The sequence below is a fragment of the Peromyscus maniculatus genome, chromosome 4, assembly GCF_049852395.1.
Source record: "Peromyscus maniculatus bairdii isolate BWxNUB_F1_BW_parent chromosome 4, HU_Pman_BW_mat_3.1, whole genome shotgun sequence".
Classification (NCBI taxonomy): domain Eukaryota; kingdom Metazoa; phylum Chordata; class Mammalia; order Rodentia; family Cricetidae; genus Peromyscus; species Peromyscus maniculatus.
In genome coordinates, this window is record NC_134855.1 from 54820684 (window position 1) to 54843725 (window position 23042).

General features: G+C 42.3%; 1 protein-coding gene across 4 annotated transcripts in view; it reads right to left on the reverse strand.

Moving 5' to 3' along the window:
- The window catches only part of Ttn (titin), a 275803-nt gene that overhangs the window by 212804 nt on the left and 39957 nt on the right, over positions 1–23042 (reverse strand). For 3 of the 4 annotated variants that reach the window (XM_076569742.1, XM_076569741.1, XM_076569740.1), the window contains 5 exons: positions 21178–21409; positions 19435–19719; positions 19161–19286; positions 14102–14290; positions 8666–8722 (listed from right to left, as the gene is read on the reverse strand). In XM_076569742.1, coding sequence (XP_076425857.1) covers positions 8666–8722; positions 14102–14290; positions 19161–19286; positions 19435–19719; positions 21178–21409 — 889 coding nt within the window. Of the gene's footprint in view, positions 1–1057; positions 7582–8665; positions 8723–14101; positions 14291–19160; positions 19287–19434; positions 19720–21177; positions 21410–23042 lie in introns of those variants that run through there. The other variant, XM_042275517.2, reaches the window with a different exon arrangement.

A 23042-nucleotide genomic window follows, 5' to 3' on the forward strand; every position in this document is an offset into this window, starting at 1 on the left:
AGAATGGACCGTTGGACTGACAATCTCATTCTCTTCCATTGTTTTCCTCATCTGTTACAAACTGAAACTCATTAAGTTATATTTAGAGTCGTTTCCCCAGGTGACAAGGAAGCTTGCTGTTGACTATAACCCTGAGGCCTTTTGATCCAATTCCACATTTTGATGAAAGAAAACTGACTCTTTCATATTTATTATAACTTATTTGCAAAGATCAAGGTCCACATTGGTTCATAGTCCAATACTAAAGTATTTATCAACTATTAAAACTGAAAAACAAAATTAAAATTCACTTTATAAACATAAATATCCTACTGGGATTTGAATGTTTATTAAGGTTTAGTTAGTTTTAAAGATTAAAATTCTATAAAAATAATAAGAAAACTTACTCGATTGTTTATGTTTATATATATATAAAATATCCCTAAACAACAAAAATTATCATATTGTCTCAATTATAAAAGTGTCCCACCTTTTTTCTAATTTCAGAGGTCCTGATATTGGTGTACAGTTAAAAGAATTTATATGTAGATGAATATGGTGATACCCCCAGGTTGATGATAAATTAATGCTGCATTTTCACTTGATGCCCAAAATGAGAAAATAAAATATTCCCACATGTGGAAAGATCATTATCTCTGTTTGCCCTGCAAGTGTTTAGAAAAGCCTGCAGAGACTTTGACCCCTCCAAATTCAGTGATAATGTAATATTCAATATAAGTGGTAAAAATGAAAATATCTCTTAGAAGCAAAATTCATTCTCAAGACTGCGACATAAGCAGATTATGAAGCTGGCTACCGTTTGGGCAAAGCTGGTTCTGTTGCCTGCTTTGCCATCCTGCATCTGAGTAAATCAGCATAGGTTTGTCTCAATGTGAAGAGGCTTAGCGTGCAAAATTGACCTAGGGGCAGAGGGTGTTTTCTCTTACCAGCTCATCTACTGCCGATCCAATATGGTCCTTTTCATCCCACTTTGCACCTGCAGTTTACCTGCTAAAAGAGAATGCTGAAACACTCTGTGGAGGAGGGGTCATGGAAAAGTAGAAACACACACAAACAATTGGGTAGCCAAGGAGGTGTTTAATCGTGCTAGATGGATAACACACAATGTAACTGATACAAGTGGTGGTTTCAGTGTTTAGATCACAGAATATTTACATGCATTACAAAGACGAGGTTTCTACACAGACCATATCTCCAGGGGTCTTCAGTGTCATGATCCAAATACAGTGGATACAGTTGGAAGGTTGCTCATCCACAGATACTGGTAATAACTGAGGCCCTGAGAAATCCCACTTTAAGAGAGGGTGAGTATGGCAGAGCTCCTAGCCTCTCCTGAATTGTTCGTAGCTACACAGCTGTACCCTCCTCCATCACTTTTGATTAAGCCTGTTATGAACAGATTGTGGAACCCTATGCCGCTTTCCTCAGCACTGAACCTTGATCCTTGGACCAATTTTCCATCTTTGTACCAAGAAACTGTGGGTCTCGGAGAACCACGAACTAAACACTGGAAATACGCTGCTGTCCCTAAGGGGGCATGGCAATCAGAAATACCTTTGATAAACCTGGGAGGGCCTTCTACCACTTGGAATTCAAAAAAGCTGTCAGCATATTTGCTTCTTAAGACTAATTCCTCCTTCTGACTGCTTACGGTCACTTTGCTTGTCCTTGTGATCAGAGCAGAGACTTGGTATTCTCCCATGGTAAGGAAGCCTCGGCAGATGGCTTCTCCTGCACTGTTCAGAGCTCTGCACCTGTATGTTGCACTATCAGAAGGGCCGACGTCTCGGATTTTAAGGCTATGACTCCCTTTCTCCTCACTGATTATATACTTCACGCCATCCGGCTCAATGCACATGTACTCTTTATACCATTTGACTTCTGGAGTAGGGATGCCTATGACAGAACATTTGAACACAGCGTCAGAGTTTTCCGGAATTTTGAAATCACAAATGGGTGTTATAAAGCGAGGAGGCATTTCAAATGCTTCTAAATCAATGTTAAAATCTGTGCCTTCTTTCCCTCCGGACTGCATACCGGGACCTACCAGATGCAGTGGAAGAATATCTAAATTCACAATCATGCTTTTATGATCAGGAGTAAATTCAGGGACTGTGACTATTTTCACCTGCTTTTCAAATTCCTTCACATCTTTTTCACTTAATTCTACTTCCAGGACAATCTCTTGAGGAGAAGGTGTTCTTGAAGAGTTGGCATTTTCCAAGTCAAACTCCATGATGTGTTGGTGCGTTACTGGTGGAGGGAGGGCCACAGCCCTTTCCTCTTGGGGTATTACGTCTACATGTGCAAAGCTTTTTGCCTCCCCTATGATGTTTACTGCATGGCACATGAACTCTCCCCCGTCTCCTTTTTGCATGTTAGAAATTTCCAAAGAACACACATTGCCCACCCTTTCCATTTTGATTCTGTCATCTGGCTCCAGCAAAGATTTATTTCGATACCATTTCACACCAGGGACCGGAAGACCTTCAACTTCAATGATGAAGCCCAATGTTGTATTTTCATATATTTTCCTTTTGCTTAGAGGTTCAATAAAAGATGGAGGCATTTCATTGTCTTTGGGTTCGATGGCCTCATTAGGTGTGCCGAATGAATCTGAACGCCATATTTCATATGATGAACTCCTCTCTTCTGTAGGTGTATGAAAATGTTCATTTGGAGTGCTGTCTTCCCGTTCTATTTTTGACAGGTTCATGTTTACACTTCTGGTATGGTTTGGTCCTCTAGTAGGAATAAAATCTCTCTCTAATTGCTCCCCTGGGGGTGTGGAAAATCTCTCCAGAGCCTCCCCTGGGGGTGTGGAAAATCTCTCCAGAGCCTCCCCTGGAGGAGTGGAAAATCTCTCCAGAGCCTCCCCTGGGGGTGTGGAGTATCTCTCTAGAGCCTCCCCTGGGGGTGTGGAGTATCTCTCTAGAGCCTCCCCTGGGGGTGTGGAGTATCTCTCTAGAGCCTCTCCTGGAGGAGTGGAGTATCTTTCTGGTATTTCACCTTCAGAAGGTGTGGAGTATCTCTCCCCATTTTCCTCTAAAGGTGTTGAGTATCTTTCAAGAGGCTCGCCTCTTGTACTTGCTAGGGATTGCTCAGTTAGACCCGAGGGCTTAAAATATAAATCAGGAGACTTTGGAGATTCTAAATGCTCCACTGATGATGGCGGGCTATAGAACTGTTCTAACTCGGACATTTCGTCACTGCTTGTACTTCCCAGATCAATTGAAACATCAGACTCAGGAGAATAGGGCCGCCCCAGGGATTCCTGCTTCTGGTTGTAATATTCATACACAGTGTTGAAAGTTACTTCTTCAACCTCCATTGAGGTGACTGACTCACTCTGGACAAGCTCTGCCTTGCGTTTGCTCTCTCTAACTTCAGGCACCTCATACTTTCCCACAGCAAGTAAGTACTGCGTTAGGGAGCTCTCGGAACCCCTCTCTTCAATTGCCTGGGCCTCCTCCAACCTAGGAAGATCTTCAGGAAAACAAGTTTCTATCCTTTCTCCTTCCACAGCAGAGAAAGAGCTTTCATTCTGAATGTGAACTTCATGATAGGTTTCTTCTCCTGAGGCCTCAACTGTTTCTCTTGTCTGCTCCTGCTTATCTCCGGTCATCAAGAATGGCAAGCTCTGACACAGAGAGAGCTGTCTGTGAAGCTTGTCTGCTCCCTGAATGTCCCCTCTGGGGTCTTCCAGAGTTCCATTGTATCCCTGAGTCACACCCAATGCTGGTTCCATGGTGGAGCCTTCTTCCATTTCAGGAACCTCCAAGAGTTCTTCCTCACTGGCTGCCCTTTTCAACTCTGAGATGAAACTATGTCCATTTTTCTCTGAACCATTAGCTTCTCCTGTATCAGCAGGTTCTGTCTGAGCTAAAGCCCACGATTCACCATGCACTGCTTCAGAAAAAGACTTTAGCGAATCATCGGCCTTTAAAATCGTTGTGGTTTGTTCCTGAACATACTGAAAGCTCTGGCAAATAGGAATTTCTTCTTTGTGGCGTGTTTCCTGTTGGTTCTCAGTTCCTTGGCCCTGGAATACCTCACCTGGATCTTCTATGTGAGAATACATTTGCTTTAGATCAAAGACAACGTCTTCAGGACTAACCATTTCTGAAGTATGTTGTTGAGTTTCTAAAGAGCTTTTATCTTGTTGACCATTGGCTAAGTCTTGGGATCTTATGCCTGCACTTTCTATCTGTGAGTGGAACTGCTTTAGGTCAAATGTAACAGGTGTTTCGAGTCCACCCATTTCTGAAACTACAGCTTGGGCTAGAGGGTACATTTCTTCCTGTTCCCTCTCTTCTACTTCCCATCCCTCAGGAGCTTGAGAGGCAAGCTGCTTCAGATCCATAACAATGTTAGATGAATCTACTTCTATGTGTGAAGACATTTCCTCTGTCTGATGGATATTTACTCTCAGATTGCTTGAGCCTGATTCTCTTTGCTTCAAAGAAAACTCTAGATCATCCAGCTTCTTCTGTGGGGCACTAACAAATGATTTCTTGGTCCGTCTTTTTTCTAGAACTCCCTTCTCTGCACGGTGCAGCTTTTCAAATGCAATAATCTTATGCTTCACCTTTTTCCCTGGATAGTACCTTTCTCCTCCAAAGGCTTCTTCATAGGTAGTGACAGGAGAGGCTTTCATGTCCTGAACTGCCTCAGAGGTTCTCTTGGAATGGATATTCAACACATAATCACTTTGAGAATGCCCTTGTGTATTTCTCCATTCTGGTTCTCGATTTTCAAAGTCCTCTCCATCTTCTTTTCTAAAGCTAGCTTTGCTGAAATCATCAACCAATGGATAAACGGCGTCGTCCCCTCCTCTGAGTGGCTGGGAATTTCCACTTACATGTTCTTCATCTTGGTATTGTAGGAATTCAGCCCTGTGTGGCTTATCGATGTCTGCAGGTCTAGACATGCCGTGCATAGGTTTGGGTAGTTTTTCACTAGACATTGTACAGTATACTTCATTTTTCTTGTCCACCTGCCCAACTGTCTCAAGACTTGGAAAATACTCCCTTACAGTATATTCTTTTATATTTGCTTGGGCAGCAAAGGGACCAACTGGATTATCATAAAAATGTGCCCTTACAGATTCCTCATGAAATTGTGCTTGCTGACTTTTAGAATAGTGTGCAAAAGTTCCACTTAGATTTTCCAACTGACTGTATTCCCTGTAAGCGATGGGTTCTACAGTTAAATCCAAAGTACTCTCGGCTATGCCTGAATCATTTTCAGCCACACATTCGTATCTTCCAGAATCTTGTAAACTGACCTCATTGATATATAATCTATGGCTATCATTCATGTTTTCAACCTCAAACTTTTGATTCTGCTTTATAGGAGCACCATTATGAAACCATGTGACGTCAGGCAGAGGCTCCCCTGCTATTATGCATTCCAGCATTATAGAATCCCCTTCCCTACAACTGGCATTCCTCGGCATTTCCTGTAGCATTCTGGGTGGCTCATTAGTAATATCAGAGGAGAATATAAATTTGTGCTTTGGTGACTGGGTGGTTTGATCTCGAGGCATTGCTTCTGGCTCCAACTCTAACAGTTCCCTGTGCTCTTTGTCCTGTTCTGGGGTCGGGGTGGCTGCCGTTATCTGAATTTCTACAGGGAAGGACAGCAACTCTGTGTCTGCAGAGGGGAACTCTGGGGGTTGAGTTTTTAACGTATGAAGATGTCCTTGGCCCTCTTGACTGAAGGAGGGATGAGGACTTCTAGCCTGGTCAAACACCAAGGCCAGCTCTTCGTCCTCCTCTGTGTAGTCAGGCCACACTGGAACCTTGCGAGGCTGGGAATCATGCCTTGGCTTTGCCCTCACTCTAAGCACAGCGGTTGCTTTTACTGTTCCATACTGGTTAAAAAGCACACAGGTAACCGAGCCTCCATGCCAAGGCTGAACAGATGGAAAAGTTAATGTGGAGTAGTTCTCGAATGTATGAGTGGTAAAGCCTTGACTCCGTGGCATTGGCATCTCATTGTTATACCATGTCACGATGGGCTGAGGGTACCCTTGAAAATGACATACAAATTTACAGCTATCACCCTCATAAACTTCTTGAGACTCAATATCCTGAAGGAATGAAGGTGGGCAGCGTTGTGGATGCTTCTGAAAGTAAGTTTCAAAAGGTCTTGTTTTCTCCTCCTGCTGCTCAGTTTTGTGTTCTTCCACGTTCATGGAAGCAGAACATCGTTCTTCTCTCCAGGTCCTCTGTGTTCCCCCCTCACTATCTACAGCTTCAGTTTCTTGAATATTTACAAGGGTATCCAAAGATGCACTGGAATATGGTGTGAGAACTCGAGACGTCTTTTCAGGAACCTCACATATCCCCTCACTCTTATAGTCATATGTTTCCTGACTAGAGGTGAAGGTTGATTCTCTGATGACAGTGCTGTTCATGGCTTCTTCAAATTGACCCTTTGCTTGCATGTTTTCACTTACGAGGGCATGCTCGTAAAAATAGTCTTTTGGTAGGCTTTCTTCTAGAAATGTCTCTTGGCTCAGGCTATTTTCAGTCTGGAGAACTTCTTCATCACCAGTTGCTTGGAAGCTTGAAGGAGGTTCTCTATTTTGATGTATTTGATTAGGAAAGGAGTGTGGATTTTGGATGATTCTCTCTGCTGAGTTATCAACCCTATCCCTGTCTTCAGCAAACTCACACACAAATCTACTCTTCACTTCCTCTCTAGAGAATGGAGTATCTCTAACAGCATCCTCACTTCTCACAGTCTTTGAATTTATTTCAGATGATACATCTAAAAGAGAAAATTTCTTTTTCTCTAAGAAGATTTTTCTAGCCTCGCGTAGTCGCTGCAACTTCAGTTTGGTCTCCTCATCTAGGAAACTTTCCCCTACATTAAGGCAACCTCTGACATCAGATTTGCTTTCTGACCACTCATTGTCATCATATACATGGTCTGCTCTCCTGATGGGGCTCCCTGTTCTGAAGTGTATTGTTCTCATCATGCCCTTTTGTTCCATATCTTGTTTCTTGTTAAAAGGGGAGCCAGTAAACCTCAGGTCAACCTTTATCCTCTCCTGTTTCCTTTCACCTAGAACCCCCACCTCTTCAAAGGTCTGCTCTGCCCTTTTCAGAAATTCTAAGTACCTCTCATCTTGCCCTTTCTGGATAACATGCAGTGATGCGCTGGACTCGGCAGACCCCTCACTATTAACTGCCAAGCACCTGTAACTTCCGGAATCTCGGCCTTGGACCCTCTTCACTTCTAAGCTAGAAGAATGTTGGTGTAAATCATTCTCAGTTCTTATAACCCGACGAAGACCTGTTGGGATGGGCCTATTATTATGAAACCAAGTCATTTCTGGAGTTGGACAGGCAATCAGTCTGCACGTAAACACAACAGGTTCACCCTCTAAAACATATTGAAATGTGAGTCTTTGAGTAAAAGTAGGCTTGAAACATTCAGGCCAGGAGCTTGTGGATGACATTCTACTTGCATATCTCCTCGCCATCAGGGAGCGGTGGTCTATGTCTTCAGGGTCAGAGAAGGCACTGCGCATGTCTCCAGCATGGTCAGCTTCCCCCTCAGAAAGTTCTTCTGCAAAAAGAATTAAATTACAAAGCATTTTACTATTTTCCGTAGCACTCAAAAAAGTTGAAAATAAATGAAATTGCAAAATAGGAAATGAAATAAAGTGCATGCTACAGAGTCTCACAAATCCATAAGAAATTCACTCACCATATTTGTTCGAATAAACGCAACACCATGCTCTGTTTAAAAGATTCTGACACGAAAATCGTTCGTTGTCTGGTCTGCTTTCTTCAGACTGCTGAAATTTCTTCTTGAACAAGCAAAAGTGCATTTGAAAAATACCATACTCCTGTGTGTATTTGTTTTGAGAGCAGGACAACTTTGCAGTCTTGATGGCTGAGAGGAAAATCTTACCTGACTTGCAGAGGATAGAATAAACGCCCTTTCTGATCCTTTTGATTGCGGATTAAATTGTTAGATTTTTGAGAATTAACTATTTGAACAATATGAAGAACTATAATCATAAATAATTAGATGCAATGAAATGAGAAGGCGTTTATTCGAACTAATACAGCTATAGAGTCACAACATTATGCAAAGTAAAGCAGGCAAGGGTCACATGAGATAGCTATCTGCAAGCCAGTGTAAGAGACATATCAGTGTTAAAGTGATCTGTGTGCATGAGGTGTAGACCCAGAATGGGAATGTAAGGTTTTCACACATCCTAAACAAAGTAGCATTTCTATTATAATTCATTCATGACATTGCATTCTGAAAATGACAGGTTAACACCCTTTGTTCAGTTCAGTTCACCATGACTTTAAAAACAAACTCCTACTTCATGATTTCATGCATTAAAATGACCAACTGTTCATAGTACACACTTTTCAGGATGGCTGCAAACACAAAACTGGGTGTGGCCGATAAAGTTTCAATACGAGATTTAAAATTACCATTCAACAAATTACTGTGAAATGCACATAACCATCAGCATATAAACCAGGCATGCGACATAGTCATATATACTCAAAGAGATATATTTGTACATCTATGCCATATCCTCAATAATACTAAGAGAAATAAAGTAGGTCAAGGATTCCACTAATCCTCCAGAATTTCTACTTTAATCTCACATTCATTGTAACAATACCTTTCATCTCCATTTCAATCTGCTGATCAATCCTCTCATGTAAAATGGATTCAGGGGCTAAAATGGAAAAACAACAAGAAGTTTTGGTGAGTAACTGCATACAGTTTCTGACTCGATTCATGAGTTATGTGGTAAACACTGCCTTTCTGTTATAAGAAAGAGAAAACGCACCCCACCAAAGTATCCATGCCGAAGGACTCACTGAGCTGATGTATCACAAAGTTGACAGAAGAGGGTCCCAATCCCCCATGCCTTTACATGCACTCAGAAAAGCAGCTCAGAAGCTAAGGGAAAATTCCATGTGTAATATTCTACTGACTACATACTTGCTAAGAGAGGAAACCACATTGATTAGGAACATGCACTGCTTGCTTGCTACTTTTAGTTTAGTTTAGTTTTTTTTTTCTTCAGAAGCATTTTTTTTCAAACTAGTAAACAGTTCCTTGACCTCTCACACTTGAAACTATACAAAGTCAGATTACATATCAGCCAGTGAGCAAAGACTCCTGAACTCTAAATGGCTTTTATTACACACAGAGCAGGTACGACTTTGGGGCACTATGGTCTCTGGGACAGCTTCCAGGACGAGGCTAGCAGCCTGGGACACATGTTCTTCACTTCATGTAGCACTGTGACAGTGCCTCTAAGGACACTTGTTTCCTCCTTCATTTCCTTGTGATCTTTGGCATGATATAAATGACAAACCCAGTGTTTTCCTCAGTGTTTTTTTTTTTTTAAAGAACTTTATTGCTTGGTTTAGTTTGGGAGTCTCTGAGTATTATCCTTTCAGTGTCTGAGCAAAGAGTAACTTTTGTAACTATTCTGCCTCATGATTCTTTTGCTAGTTAGGAATAAAGAGAATAAAGTTAGGGAAGGGCATACATTAGCTGTGTTTGGAAGAACACAACTCATGCTGAATGTCAAGAAGGTGGACTGTCATTATGAGGAGAAGAAAAAGCCACACGTTAGGCTCAAAAGTAACACCTGATGTATCTATTTTATTATGCCCTTAAGACCATATTCAAACAGACTAACAAGTCAGTTACATTCCTGTTTGATCTCGGTGTGCAGCCATGTAGCTTATATAAATGTATTAGATCAAAATAAAAGAGGCACATAGAGATACTGGCTTTAGTTAAACAAGTAGATGCTTCTGCGCAATCCTTCATTCTTCAAATACCTAAAAGCATCTTACCTTTAATACATTTATAAGCACAAGAAATGCTGTCTGGGTTTCAAAATGTTCTCTTGCTTCAATAACATTTTAATAACATAACCAATTGGACCTGAGCACACAGGAATTCCTGGGGCAGAAGTATTTAGGTCAACCCACACTATGAAGATGACCCTCGGCACTGCGCTTTCTAGAAGAGATCTCAAAGATCCGTGCTTCTCCCACTTCTGTAACACAGCCAACTGCCAACTGCACAATGTGGGAACTGTCACCGCGGTGACCTACACAATGTACAGACAGCACCTCTAGACAGTCATTCTGGACAATCACTGTGCTAGCCAAAACACTGCAGTGAGACCAGGAGCTAGGGCTTAGATGTTTCTAATGTTTGTTATGGAGATAGATCCAGGGATTGCCATGGAACAAAATCTCAGATTCAGAGAGGAATCTTCTTTTGATGCATGGGACTGCAGATGTATTAAGTGAATCAATGAGACTGATTCTCTGACTGGCAAGAAAGATGGCCACAGTTCAGTGTAGAGATAGCTGGACACAAGACAAAACTTGACTTCCCCCTCATTATCTCTATAGCCACCAACCACTTGATGAGAATCAGGTAGGAACTTGTGGCTATTCCTTCCCACAATCCCCGAGGATGCCTGACCTCTGTCCACTGACCCCTTTCCATGTGACCCAGGAGGTCATTTGTCTATAGGTACATAGCATAAGCTTCAGGCACTTCAAATATGATATTCTTATTCTGTTTGTGCCTAAGAGGCAAGGTTATGAATAAGGGGAAAAACTACGCTTTTCCCAGACAAATTTTTCTTTGCTCTTTCAGACACAATATTCAAGCACAATAATAACTAAAACAGGGACATTGCCATGAGAAAATCACTATAATTTCAAGAGAGTGTAAGGCTGTAAAAGCAGTACCATTTGTAGAAAAATTATCTACAGACCATTAATTGTAGTCCAAATAGAACCTTATTATTTTCAATATCCAATTTTCTATTTTCATGGCTTTTTCTATAAACCTAGAACCCCCAGGCCTGAGAAGAAATAATGATGGCTGCTGCATGGTAAACCGGCTTGTCATTGATGATGATTTGCTGGACTCTTACTATGGAATCAATTAAATTGAAATTCAGCTCAGTGTCAGATACAATGATAATTACCCAAGGAGTGCTTGGCAACTCCTATATTTTAGCCTTCTCTGGTGTATTTTAAAGGTTTGTCTTTGTTAAGTATTAGAAGAAGTAGCACAGAAAAAAATGACTGGATTTCCTGACCCTAGATTTTAAACTGAATCTGGACTAGAGAGTTAAATTTTCCTCCAAGTTTGGCCAGTGACATAGTGTACTTGCATCAAGTGCTTATGGGTAAGATGCAAAAGAGGTGGTTTCAGGAACATATTCACTGACTCGGTTGGGTTGCATAGAAAGCTGCAAAAGGCATTGGAGATGAAATGGAGCAAGACTTACATAGCTAAAGGGCAGGCAGCCACCTTCTATGCCTAGCACTGCTGAGGCTGTCTCTCCGTAACCACTGTGTACAACACAGCTCCCTAGTCCTCGGGCTACCACTTAAACTCCCTCTATGGCAGGGCACTGATGTTTCCATTCTGTGGTTGCTTCCCTCGGATGCCTCTATCCTCACACCTTTGTGAGTCTAGATTTTATCAACAGAAGATTCACTTCTGGAGCCCAGAGGAACTGAGCAGTGTTGTCACACTTCACAGTGAAGTCCTGAAGGGACGGGAGAGTCTTTGCTGCATCCCCGCCACCCCAGCTCTCCAGCAGATGTCTCTGACAACTCAGGACTTTCTGCCCCTTGTGACGGGTACAGCACGACACCACCTGTTTCTGAAACAGATGCAGCTGTGATGGGGAGCTTTGAGGGATGCTCTCAAACATACATGTTTACACAGTGATCCTTGACATGACTTAGCGTCCTTTTGAAATATTTTGCTCTCCTCCTTTGTGAAAGAGGACTTGTCTGCTGTCTGGGACTCTGTGGACTCTCTTACATCTTCGCCAGAACTTTGCCTATCTAGAGCTTGCACTGTACAATTCAGTGACAAGAAAAAGAAAGAATGCCAAGTTTGAAATGTCTCACTTGTCTAGGTCAGTAACATAGGATGGCATGGAAGACGAAGGAGAAAGGGGCCATTGCCATGGGAACAGTCAAATGCAGTGTGCTCTAGAATGTAGACCCACACAGGAGAACATTTACTGCCGATGGTCCAGCAATGGGTGGGTACTGAAGGCTTATGCTGACAACAGACAGCATCTGGCTCCCTCCTTCTGTTATCTTTCCAGCCGGGCAGAATGACGCAATCCGGTTCTCTCCCCATCCCCACCCATTTTTCCTTTATCTAACTATAGCTGATACATCATTTATTCTCCATCATATGCTTTAATATATTATTAAGCAGAAAGATCATTTTGATGCTGAAATGACGCAATATCACCTAGGAAAATAAATTCCTGCCCTCCAAAAGAAAGCAGCCAAGCAAAATCGGTGCCCAACAAAATAGTGGTTTCCTATTGCGTGGAACACATGCTTCAATGTGATTCAAGTGTGTGGGTTAACCCGCAGTCGGAGGCTTAGCGAGATGCATCGCGTGTTAGTTGGTTAGTAAACTGTGGACTGATGGAAGTATGAGGTAAAACAAGCAGCAGGGACTGGCATTAGTAGCAGTGAATGGTAGACAGCAAATCAAAGTCCTCGGAGCAAGAGGGGCTTTACCTTTCGCAGTCACTGTGAGCGTAGCTGCACAAGCGGCTTCCCCCGCACTATTGGCTGCTCGGCAAGAGTATTTCCCAGCATGCTCTGGGTAAGCATCAACTATAAGCATTAAAGCCATGCCTGTGGACTCCTCAAAATGGAAAACTACATCTTTGGATGGTAGAATTGGCTGGTGGTTATGAAACCACTGGATTGCCGGTTTGGGAACACCCAAGACCCTCGCGTGAAATCTGACTGTCTCCCCGCTGGGCACCCTGAGGCTTGTCAGAGGCTGGAGGAAGACGGGCTTTTGGCCCAGGGCCGCCTTCTTAAACGAAACTGATGGTGAGGCATGCCATTGGAAGTCTGATGTAACTTCTTCAGATTTGCTAAATCCTGAAAGGAAGCATGCCAGTTTTTAATGCTTTTCCCTGCTTAAATCAAAATTCATTTGGAATTGTCTATTTTAAGTTTACCACAGATTTCAGTGATGAACTAGAATCCGATCTGGTCCTAATGCTTTGTCACTATGGAATCAAAGTCACACAAATTCATGTCCATTTTCCAGATAGACAAGAGAGACACCAACGGGTTAGAGAATAAAGTGGACTCCATTGCTCATGAAGGCAATGGTGGAAAATGCAACTAGGTTTAGTAATGACTTTTCCCACCCTGTTTATAAGTCAAACTTTTCTATTTTGCAAACTACTTTAAATTCATTATGAAGACAATGTATAATCAGAGTCCTTAAAATTAAAGAAGAAACTAGAAGTCTCCCTAAATCCTTATGTATTTCTGTATACATCATATAGATTATATTCACTGAGAAAACATAGCATGATTGTGTGTGAAATTCTTTTATAATTGTTTTATTTGTGTGTGTGTGTGTGTGTGTGTGTGTGTGTGTGTGTGTGTGTGTGTGTCTATGTTGCTGGGGAACAAACTCAAGACCTGGAGTATGCTAGGCAAGTGCCATACCACTGAGTCACACTCCCAGACCATTGTTAGTCTTGTTTTGAATTCAAGTCCTCAGTGACCAAGAAAGTGTTTCTGATTATAGTATAACTAATGAACAGAAACATTCAATCTCAACAGTGGCTCTCTCAACATTTAGGGGTCCTTTTAGTCTTGGTGAATGTATCTAGCTTGTGATCAAATCTGAAGTTATATACTGTAACACCTATGAAATCATAGTTGTTTCAATACCATGTGAAGATGATCTGGTCTCTACCCTAGTTCAGTAACAAAGCAAATATACCTACCCATTTTTTCCCAGCATTTTTCTCTACATTCTGATACATGCTGATCAGGAAGCAGAAAAGCCAGTGGTAACAGTAATACATCACAAAACTTTACAGAGGAAAGCAGGGCAAAATAAAAAGACAAGGTCCCAGAGAGAACTGGTCAATGAGGAGCAGAAACTGTGTGTGATGAGGGAATCACAAGCTAAAGGAGAAGAACGGAAGGGCCAGTGGTTTCCCTGACTAGTAACTGGTACCAGTACCGTGAAATTCTTAAGAGTCATACCCTACCTTCCAGTCGCAGGGTGGCTGTACTGGACACTTGTCCCACAGCATTGTTAGCAACGAAAGCGTATGTTCCTTCGTCCTCTGGATAAGCCTCAGCAATCTCAAGCTGGTAGGTGTCTTCAAATTGGGTCATCCTGAAGAACCGAGATGGCTTGATTTTCTTGTCTTTGCAGTACCAAGACACCTTCAGATCTGCAAAAGAAAACACATTTAAATCCTTAAAAGGAGTGCATGTTTTTACTTACCTGTGAGCATAATCTTGATTAGACTACAGACCATGTTTGATTTTTTTAGCTTAAGATCTTATACTTTTCTTCTGAACGCACTGCATCTGTATAACTACATGACTCTCATCTTCAGGAAGGAAACATGATTCTAGAAAGATCCAGCTTGTTCTGTTGCTGAACTAGTTGCAATGTTTCAAACTCTAGAAGTTTAGTTTTATTCCTAAAAACCATTTTCTTGAGACAGTCTCATGTTGCCCACACTGGCCTTGAACTTGCTGTGTAGAGGCTGACCTCTGACTTCTAACACTCCTGCCTCTAAGTCCTAAAGCTGGAATTGCAGGCATGGCCACCATTCCTAGCCATTGGTTATATTCTTTTGAGGCATGTTGTATACCGTGTTCAGTGGCTTAAAAAAGAGTTCATTTGTGAAGCAGGATGAGGGATCTGAGGCGTAGGAGAGAGTGTGAGGAAAATGTCCACTGCAGCTTGCAGAAGGATAAGGAAACAAGAGGTTGGAGCAGATCAGTGTCCCATCAATTCTAAAATGGACATCCTTACATCACTACGTTTTGTTACCAACGGGCCAGCGTCCAAAGGCTTTAGCAAAATAGTTGTATAGAAAATAACTTTTCTAATGGAGAAAGAGGGAGAACTCATGGAATTTAGACATCTCAGACTCATCTGACTATCCCCATGAGATAATTTGAGCTATCTTAATAAAAGGGAAAAATACAAATCGAGGATGAAATAAAATGTTGCCATGCTGCTCTACTTTAAGGGATACAGGGTTTAGTTAAGTGTCTGGTCAGCATCAAGCCATCTCAGTTTGGAGCACAGCCTTGACAGTTTCCTTCCCTCAGTTCTGTTCTGGTAGCACCATCATTCAGAATTTGGGTGCCACTCTTGATCTGTAAGTGATCCCCTCCTCCCAGTGATAGCAGCTGTGTATGAACTCCCACAGGATCTTTTTTCTAAAGAAACAGACCTTCCTGGTCCCTAGGTTATAAGGTACATTAGAAAATGCTATGTTGGTGGGAGAGTCTGATAGCCTCTGACTTGGACATTTCATCTCTCTGAATCATGGCTCTCATCTGTAAAAAAGGATGCTTAAGGATTCATGGACTAAACACGGCATACACCTGCCGTGAGAGCCCAGGGACATATCACACTTGAAACGACTCACAAACCACTGAAATAAGAGTGAAACAACTCACAAACCACTGAAATAAGAGATTCATTATAGCAAAATGTCTGAGGCCAATGGAGATCAGCAGTGTCTTCAGTAACATGTGAAAGGCTAAGGGCGTATGATAGGCAAATGACACAAAGAATAGAATAGCTATTCCATAAACTAAACTCTGTGTGTGTGTGTGTGTGTGTGTGTGTGTGTGTGTGTGCCAGCATGTGCGTATGTACATGTGAGTATGTGTGAGTGTGTGCATGTGTGTTTGTGTGTGTAAGTGTGTATGCGGGCGCGCGCACATGCTTCATCTCCAGGATGAAGAGCTTGGCACATCTCATTACAAGGTTCTGTGTTTATTTCTAACTGGCAATTTTGCCAGTGGTGAACTGAATAAAGTACCATGGAAAACACAGGACAGGACCTGCTAACAACCAATGCAGTAAATGGAGAGAAAAAAACAACCTCTCTTGGCAGAGCATTTGGTCCATCTGGCTAGCCTGCCCCTGCCTGAACTGCTCATTGGCTGCTTGTGGCTTCTGTGAGGCTCACCCACCTCATTCCCTCCCACCAGCGTGTCTGGTTCCTCAACCTCACCCTCTTGCTTCCTGAGTACTTTCTCAGCTACCCTTTCTCCTCCCCTCCCCCCACCGGGTCTCCCTGATCGGTGAGGGCCTGATCAGCACCTTCTAAGCTTCTCTCCCGCTCTTCTTTTTGCCCAACACAGTATTATTTCTAAAGACACACGGGGTCATGCTACATAGAGGTTAAAAGTCCCCGAGTGACCCCTTGGTTGCAAACAAGATCAACTCTAAAGTCTAGGCACAGAACGGAGAGCCTTGGTGTCTGGCCTTTGGCCTCTTGCCTGCTCCTGACAGCTAAACTTCAGCTCTTAAGGGGATTCCAGGCCATCTGATTCGAAGTCCTCTGTGACTTCTGAGAGCTTCCCTCTTGGCCTCTTATGCTGGGCATGCTCTGATCCTACCACCCCTTGTTCAGTGTGCACACCTTCTCCAGCTGTCCCTCTGACAGAGGACACATAGTTCACGTGACAGCATTTGTGACTGTGGTCTCTACACACACGTGTCTCTTCACCTCTTTGAAGGTAACAGCCCTGCCTGGCCACACCCAGCACTTAGTGTCTCCACAGTAGTGGAGCTGTTAAAATAAAATTGAAGAGGGCGCTTACGCAAATAGTGGACATCTTTCATCATTAGATTAATAATTCTTTATTATTTAATTTCTCTGTCATTCTCTAAGCCTCTAAATGGTTCAAGCTTATTTCCTGTAGAATAAACTAGTGAGGAGCTAGCAACCGTTTTAAATGTACACTTTTCCAAATTTCCTTTCTACCAGTAGGGGGCACCAGAGACCTTCAGTAGATAATGTTTTCCTGGCACGACAGCAGCCTGAGATTGTTCACTCAGGCTTCAGAAAGTACCAAGGCTTCCTTCCTCCCTACTCTGAAAGTTTAGGACGAAAACTCAGAATCCACTCCAATTTGTGGAAGGCAAGATGAGCTCTCTTAGGAAGCATGTGTCAGGGTATGCTGTGTAAATATTTTCAGTCTCAGGATTGATTTGGAAGTTTCTGGAAGGTCGCTTCATTTCATGAACTTAATTTATATCCTATCATGTCTGTACAGGAATGGCCACACGTGTAGAAGTATTATCACACGTAGGGAGTTAGTGACGTCACAAAACTACAAGGTCCACTCTAACACAGAAATCAATTATGCAGAAGTGATCTTTCTTTATTGATTCTATAGTTTTGTAGAAGACGTAGGATACATTTTGTAACATTTAAGATAAAACTATAATATGATCTGTAGACTAAAACCCATTATACACATATGGTTATTATGTTTGCTATTTAGTTAGTATGTGGTATGTGTGTGTAAAATAGTCCTCTAAAATTCAATGGAGATATATAGAGTGTAGCTATAGTATATTCCATTTTAAAATGAAGTTACCGTATTAGAAGAACATTATCAAACTATCTTCCATTTCCTGGTATTCAACATATCTTAAAAACTACACTTCCAAGACACAAAGTCCATAGAATTTGCCCACATTTTAAATCCAGTGCAAGGCTCGAAGTCTCTAATAAATGAATGCATTAGCACCAGTCACTTGGGAGCCATGCCTCCAGGTGCTTTACATGCATCATACTTTAATTATCCTCATAAACTGAACAGGTCTATTAGGTTTCCTGATTACCATCTCCACCCCAGAGGAGGACGCCAGTAGGTCAGAAGATCTAGTGAAATCCTAACTTGTTTAGGAAAAGAGCTGTTGGCAAGGCAGAAATTGAGTTATAAACTAATGGAAGACGTGTAATAAACAAACAATAACCACCAAGCCTTGGGACGTCCCCTGCAGGGCCGCTACACAAAAACCAAGAAAAGAGGAAGTCATTTTCATCTGGAGTAAAGCAACCCTTTATTCCTTTGCTTTATCTTGTGAGTATCCGAGGTCAGGCCCCAATCACATCTTACACTATTTAAGATAGTTTCTTTTCAAAGTCAAGGGAGGGCAATGGCTAGTGGCATGTGAGAAACATGCCCAAATTAAAAATGACGCAGATAACTCTGGATGGGGGCAATGGGGTGGGCACTGTATTAAATGCTGCCTTGTTTATCATCTTAAGTGGTTGATAGTCTCCATTTTACAGCCACTGATTTCATCCATCAGCGGTTTTTCATTGAGTATCTACTATGGACAAAGTATCCTTTTAGGGCAAGGGTCCCCTTGTGTTCCTGGAGTTGCCTCTCCTTTAGGTGGTGCTATTTTTTTTTTTAGACATCAGGGTCTAGACACTCTTGAGATATATATTTGAAGGTTTAATATAACGGTATTCTCATTATGTTCATAATGGAAGAGAACCAGTGAAAGTGTATACTCATATGGAGGTAACACACTGGACCCACAAATCCAATCGCACCTATGAGTTTAAAGCCTAATCTTCGCTCACTGCAGGAATATACCTTCCACATGCATTATCCATAGACTCCATAAAGCCTCACATGGAGATGGTTTCTCTTGAAACCTATGAAAATGCTACTATAAACGTATAACAATTTTAAGTTTTGTCATATTTTCCCAACTAAGATTTTAAAATGTAGCTACAATCATAACATGCTAGATGCTTTTAAGATGTTTGTGGAAAAATCTTCAAAGATTTTCAGAAAGAATAGTTGTATCACTTTAACCTTTTTTAAGAGTACAAAATGTAGTATATATAATTATGATGTAATAATAATAATATATACATATGAAACAATTTATACAAAACAGTGGTATGTATAATAATGATATAATTCTTAATTAAACAATTCTAATAAGGGGCTGCAGAGATGGCTCAGAGATTAAGAGCACTGACTGCTCTTCCTGAGGACCTGGGTTTAATTCCCAGCACCCACATGGCAGCTCACAACTGTCTGTAACTCCAGTTCCAGGGGACCTGGCACCCCCACACAGACAAATGTACAGGCAAAATAAATAATTAAATAATTCTAATATATCTGCTGCTAATTGTCCATTCAGGTTTAAATTCCTCATGAGAGATCTTCATGACGGAGGAGAGGATGAGAACACTGTGCCCATCACCATCCTCTGTAAACGCCAGTAACGACACCTTTTTATCAAGCACCTACCTGTCCCTGAAACTCGGCACTGGAAACGCGCTGGCCTCCCCTCCGATGTGACTGTGTCCTGAAGTGGAGTAACAACGGCAGGGGGGTAAACTGGCATTTCCTGGTCTGGAGACACAACTTCTGGAACTGAAGAGAGAGACCATAGAATTTGTCACCGGTTTTCCCCTCACAGCTCTCCCAGTGGGGTGCCCACGGATTTCACGGGAGAGTGCCTTTAGAGCTGGGTTGCAATCTATTGCTACTACCCTGGGAGAGCTTCGGGCTGGCTTCCTACCTTCCACAGAAAGCGAAGCCGAGGTTGTGGCTACTCCATAGTCGTTCTTGGCTTCACAGGTATAGACAGCCGCATCCTCCGGGAAGGCCTCGATGAGCAAAAGCGTGTACTCTTGCCCGTCGTGGAGAAACTTGCACTTGAAGCCCGTGGAAAGCAGCTGCTCCTCCTTATACCAGGAAATCTTGGGCTGTGGTCTGCCTGATATCACAGCACAGAAACGGGTGGGCTTGCCGGACTGCACGGTGACAGGCTGGAGCTCCTGCAGGACTTGGGGTGGTTCAGGAGCTGGAAGACAATGCCAGGACAGCCCGTGAAGGAAAAGAAGGAGAGACAGCACGCGATTCTCCACTCACTTGTTTCAAGATGGCCATGTGTCTGGAAACAAAACCTCCATGTTGTGATATCTTTACTTGTCTCAGAACATCAGAGTAGTTTTTTGCACTAAGAGGAATTTTTATAACTTCAGAATGATTTAAAAAATAGTTTCATGAGAGGCGCTGAGAGTGTTGGGCACCTAGTTATAAAATCATCATTCTGGTTGGTTGCTTGTGCACACCCATGGACAGCTAAGAATCTAGAACAATTCTCACATCCTACCTATTTTTAAATGTCACTTGAGCACATACATGGTGAAGAGGCTTATGACATTCAGGTTAGTTTGCTTTACAAGTATTTGTGTATATGTCATAGTCACTGTTACATACAGAGGCTGATGGCATAAAGCATTGGCTGGTTGAATAGTAGTCCATATCAGTAGAGTGCAAATAAATAGATTTTAAAAATTCAGCTTTATGATTATGCTAATCGGTGCATATTTTCAGTGTTGGATGAGGAGGCCACTAACAGGGAGAAAGGCTTATATGAGGCTGGCATCTGGCTCTACTTCTTCATTTCTCTGAGCTTCCATCTCTCTGCTACTACTGCAGAGGAAACAAAAGTGGATGTCATGACAACTGCATCTTCCAGGGAAACCGGGGAGTATGGCCAAGGGATCATCTTTATGAACATTGAGAGAACTCCTAGCACCCTCCCATCTGACTTGGGGGAGTTTTCTCTAAGACAGCCAGAAATGTGGCTGGGAGGCAGGTTCTGTTCTTTTCTGTGTCTGGGTTAGGATCAGGTCCTGTCAAGCTTTAAATTTAGAGCGAGCATTTTTAATGAGGGAAGCAGAGGTTTACTGACATCCTCCGGAGGATGATTAGGAAGCTCCCGGTAGCATGGGGAGTTCCACTTCCAAAGGCAAAGCACTGATCTTACAGCCTGGGGCAGAGCCTCATGCAGTTCTGCCTGTGGCTCTCTAGGCACACCAGGGTCTCAAAGGAGATCTTTGGGTTTTCCCAAGCTTTGCACTGAAGGCTGCAAATGTCTCCATTGCTTGTATAGCAGCGTTATTTACACTTTAACAGTTAGGACAGAGAACTACCACAGCTAAATGCCGTATAGGGAAAGCCATCTGGAGTACATTATCATTGACACACAGTGGCTGTTCAGTAGTGTCAATCAAACAAATGAAGTTCCGGCCAGCAGGTGCTTCCTGGAAATGACATCTCAATAGTCCTTTCAGCAGCTGCTCTCTCTTTTCCACAAGGCTGATGTGAACACAAATGCAGTTACATCCAGATGATGCAGTGCCATGGGTTTGGCGGAGAATTCTCAGGTGCCACCACTGTGTTAGTGGCATAGAAGAGGATTATTCAGTTATTCAGATGAAGCCACAAGACATATTGAAGCCTAACCACATACCATTGACATAGAGAGTCACGGAACTCCTGTTTCTCCCTGCCACGAAGGTGTATTCGCCTGCGTCACTATGTCTGGTCTCAGATATAAACATCCGGTGAATTCTCCTCTCCACCACATACTGGTGTCGTTCTTGAACTTGGAAGTTGATTTCAATGCCGTCTTTATACCAGTGGGCATCAACGTCGTCTTCGTTGACCTCAAACTCAACAACAGCACGCTGTTTCTCGATGACCTGTTGCCGGAATGACACGAAAATAAAACTGAAAATGAATCTGATTCTCGCACACTTAACCGATTTCTAAAGCTATTCCCTTAGCGAACATGAAAAATTGAGTCATTGTGACATCATAAGTTGGCTGGTTATAGCATATTTAAATTTTTTCCCGCTGATTTCTGGACAAATGGTACCCAAATCTCTTGTTCAGGGGATGAAGCTTATGCCTGGGCTAGTGAGGGGAAGCTGCCCAAGAAGACAATAATTTCATCTTTAAACGTTTGTGCTTTAATAAATCATAACTGAAACGATGACATTTTACATCTGGGGGCTTTGAATTATTTATAGAGGCCTCTGAAGTTACCCTTCAATCTGATATCACATCAGGTGAACTATAAAGCTGTGAGCTAGCTAGAGAGCAATTACTGTCCTCAGTTAAAAAGCGAGGAAACCAAGGCTCAGAACTAGAAAATGAAGGAAGAGAGGCTCGGCTGGTCATGTGAGTCTTTACTGCAAGTGTCTTTTAACAGAGAACAAGCTCTCTAAAGCATGATTTTTTTCTGGAAGAGAAAAATGATGGATCTGAACTTGAGAAGAATTTCTTAGAATATACCGCCTCCATTACGTTGTTTGGAAAGATCAGCACCCATATGGATAAGCACTGCAAACCCAGCAGATGTGGTGGTGGTTTGCATGAATATGACCCCTGTAGGCTCATATGTTTGAATGCTTGGTCACCAGTTAGTGGAACTGTTTGGGAAGGATTAGGGGGTGTGGCCTTGTTGGAGGAGGTGTGGCCTTGTTGGAGGAGATATGTCACTGGGGTTGGGCGCTGAGGTTTCAAAAGCCTATGCTGGTTCTAGTCTTTTCTCTCTGCCTGCTGCCTGTGGATCAGACTGGAAAGCTTTCAGGTACCATGCCTGTCTGCTTCCCACCATGATGCTCATAACTATCCTCTAGCAAGCCCCCCAATTAAATCTTTTCTTTATAAGAGTTGCCTTGTTCATGGTGTTTCTTAACAGCAATAGAACAGTAACTAAGAAAGATAGCAAACGTGTCTGTTTAACATCTTTGCTATGAATTCAGCACTGCTCACACTGGGATTAATTACTCTTAGACTCATAGCAAGTACTCACAGACACCTGCCTCTCCATCAGGGGGGAAAAAACAACAAGAGAATTTGCCATCTCCTAGAGTTTCTTATTTCTAGCTAATGTGCAAATGTCACAAATTAAATTTTCATTGTTTCTGATTGGAGTTGCATGGTAAGTAGCCATTTATTCAACAGCATAGTGTTACAGCTGTTTTTAAACTTTATTTTATCTTGCATGTTTGGGTGTTTTACATGAATATATGCCTGTGCACCATTTGCATGCCTTGTGCCAGAGGAAGCCAGAAGTGGACATCAGATTCCCTGGAACTGGAATTACAAATGGTTGCGAGTTGCCATGGGGGTGCTTGGAATCAAATCCAGGTACTCTGGGGAGCAGCCACAGCTCTTAATCACTTAGCCATTTCAGCAACCCACCTACAGCTCCTTTTTCCCCCTGTAACTGTTTTAATAAAAGATATCAGCTGAACAATGAAAGAACATACTTATTGAGTGACAAGAAACAGAGCTAACTAACGGCAGCAGCACAAGATCTAAGCC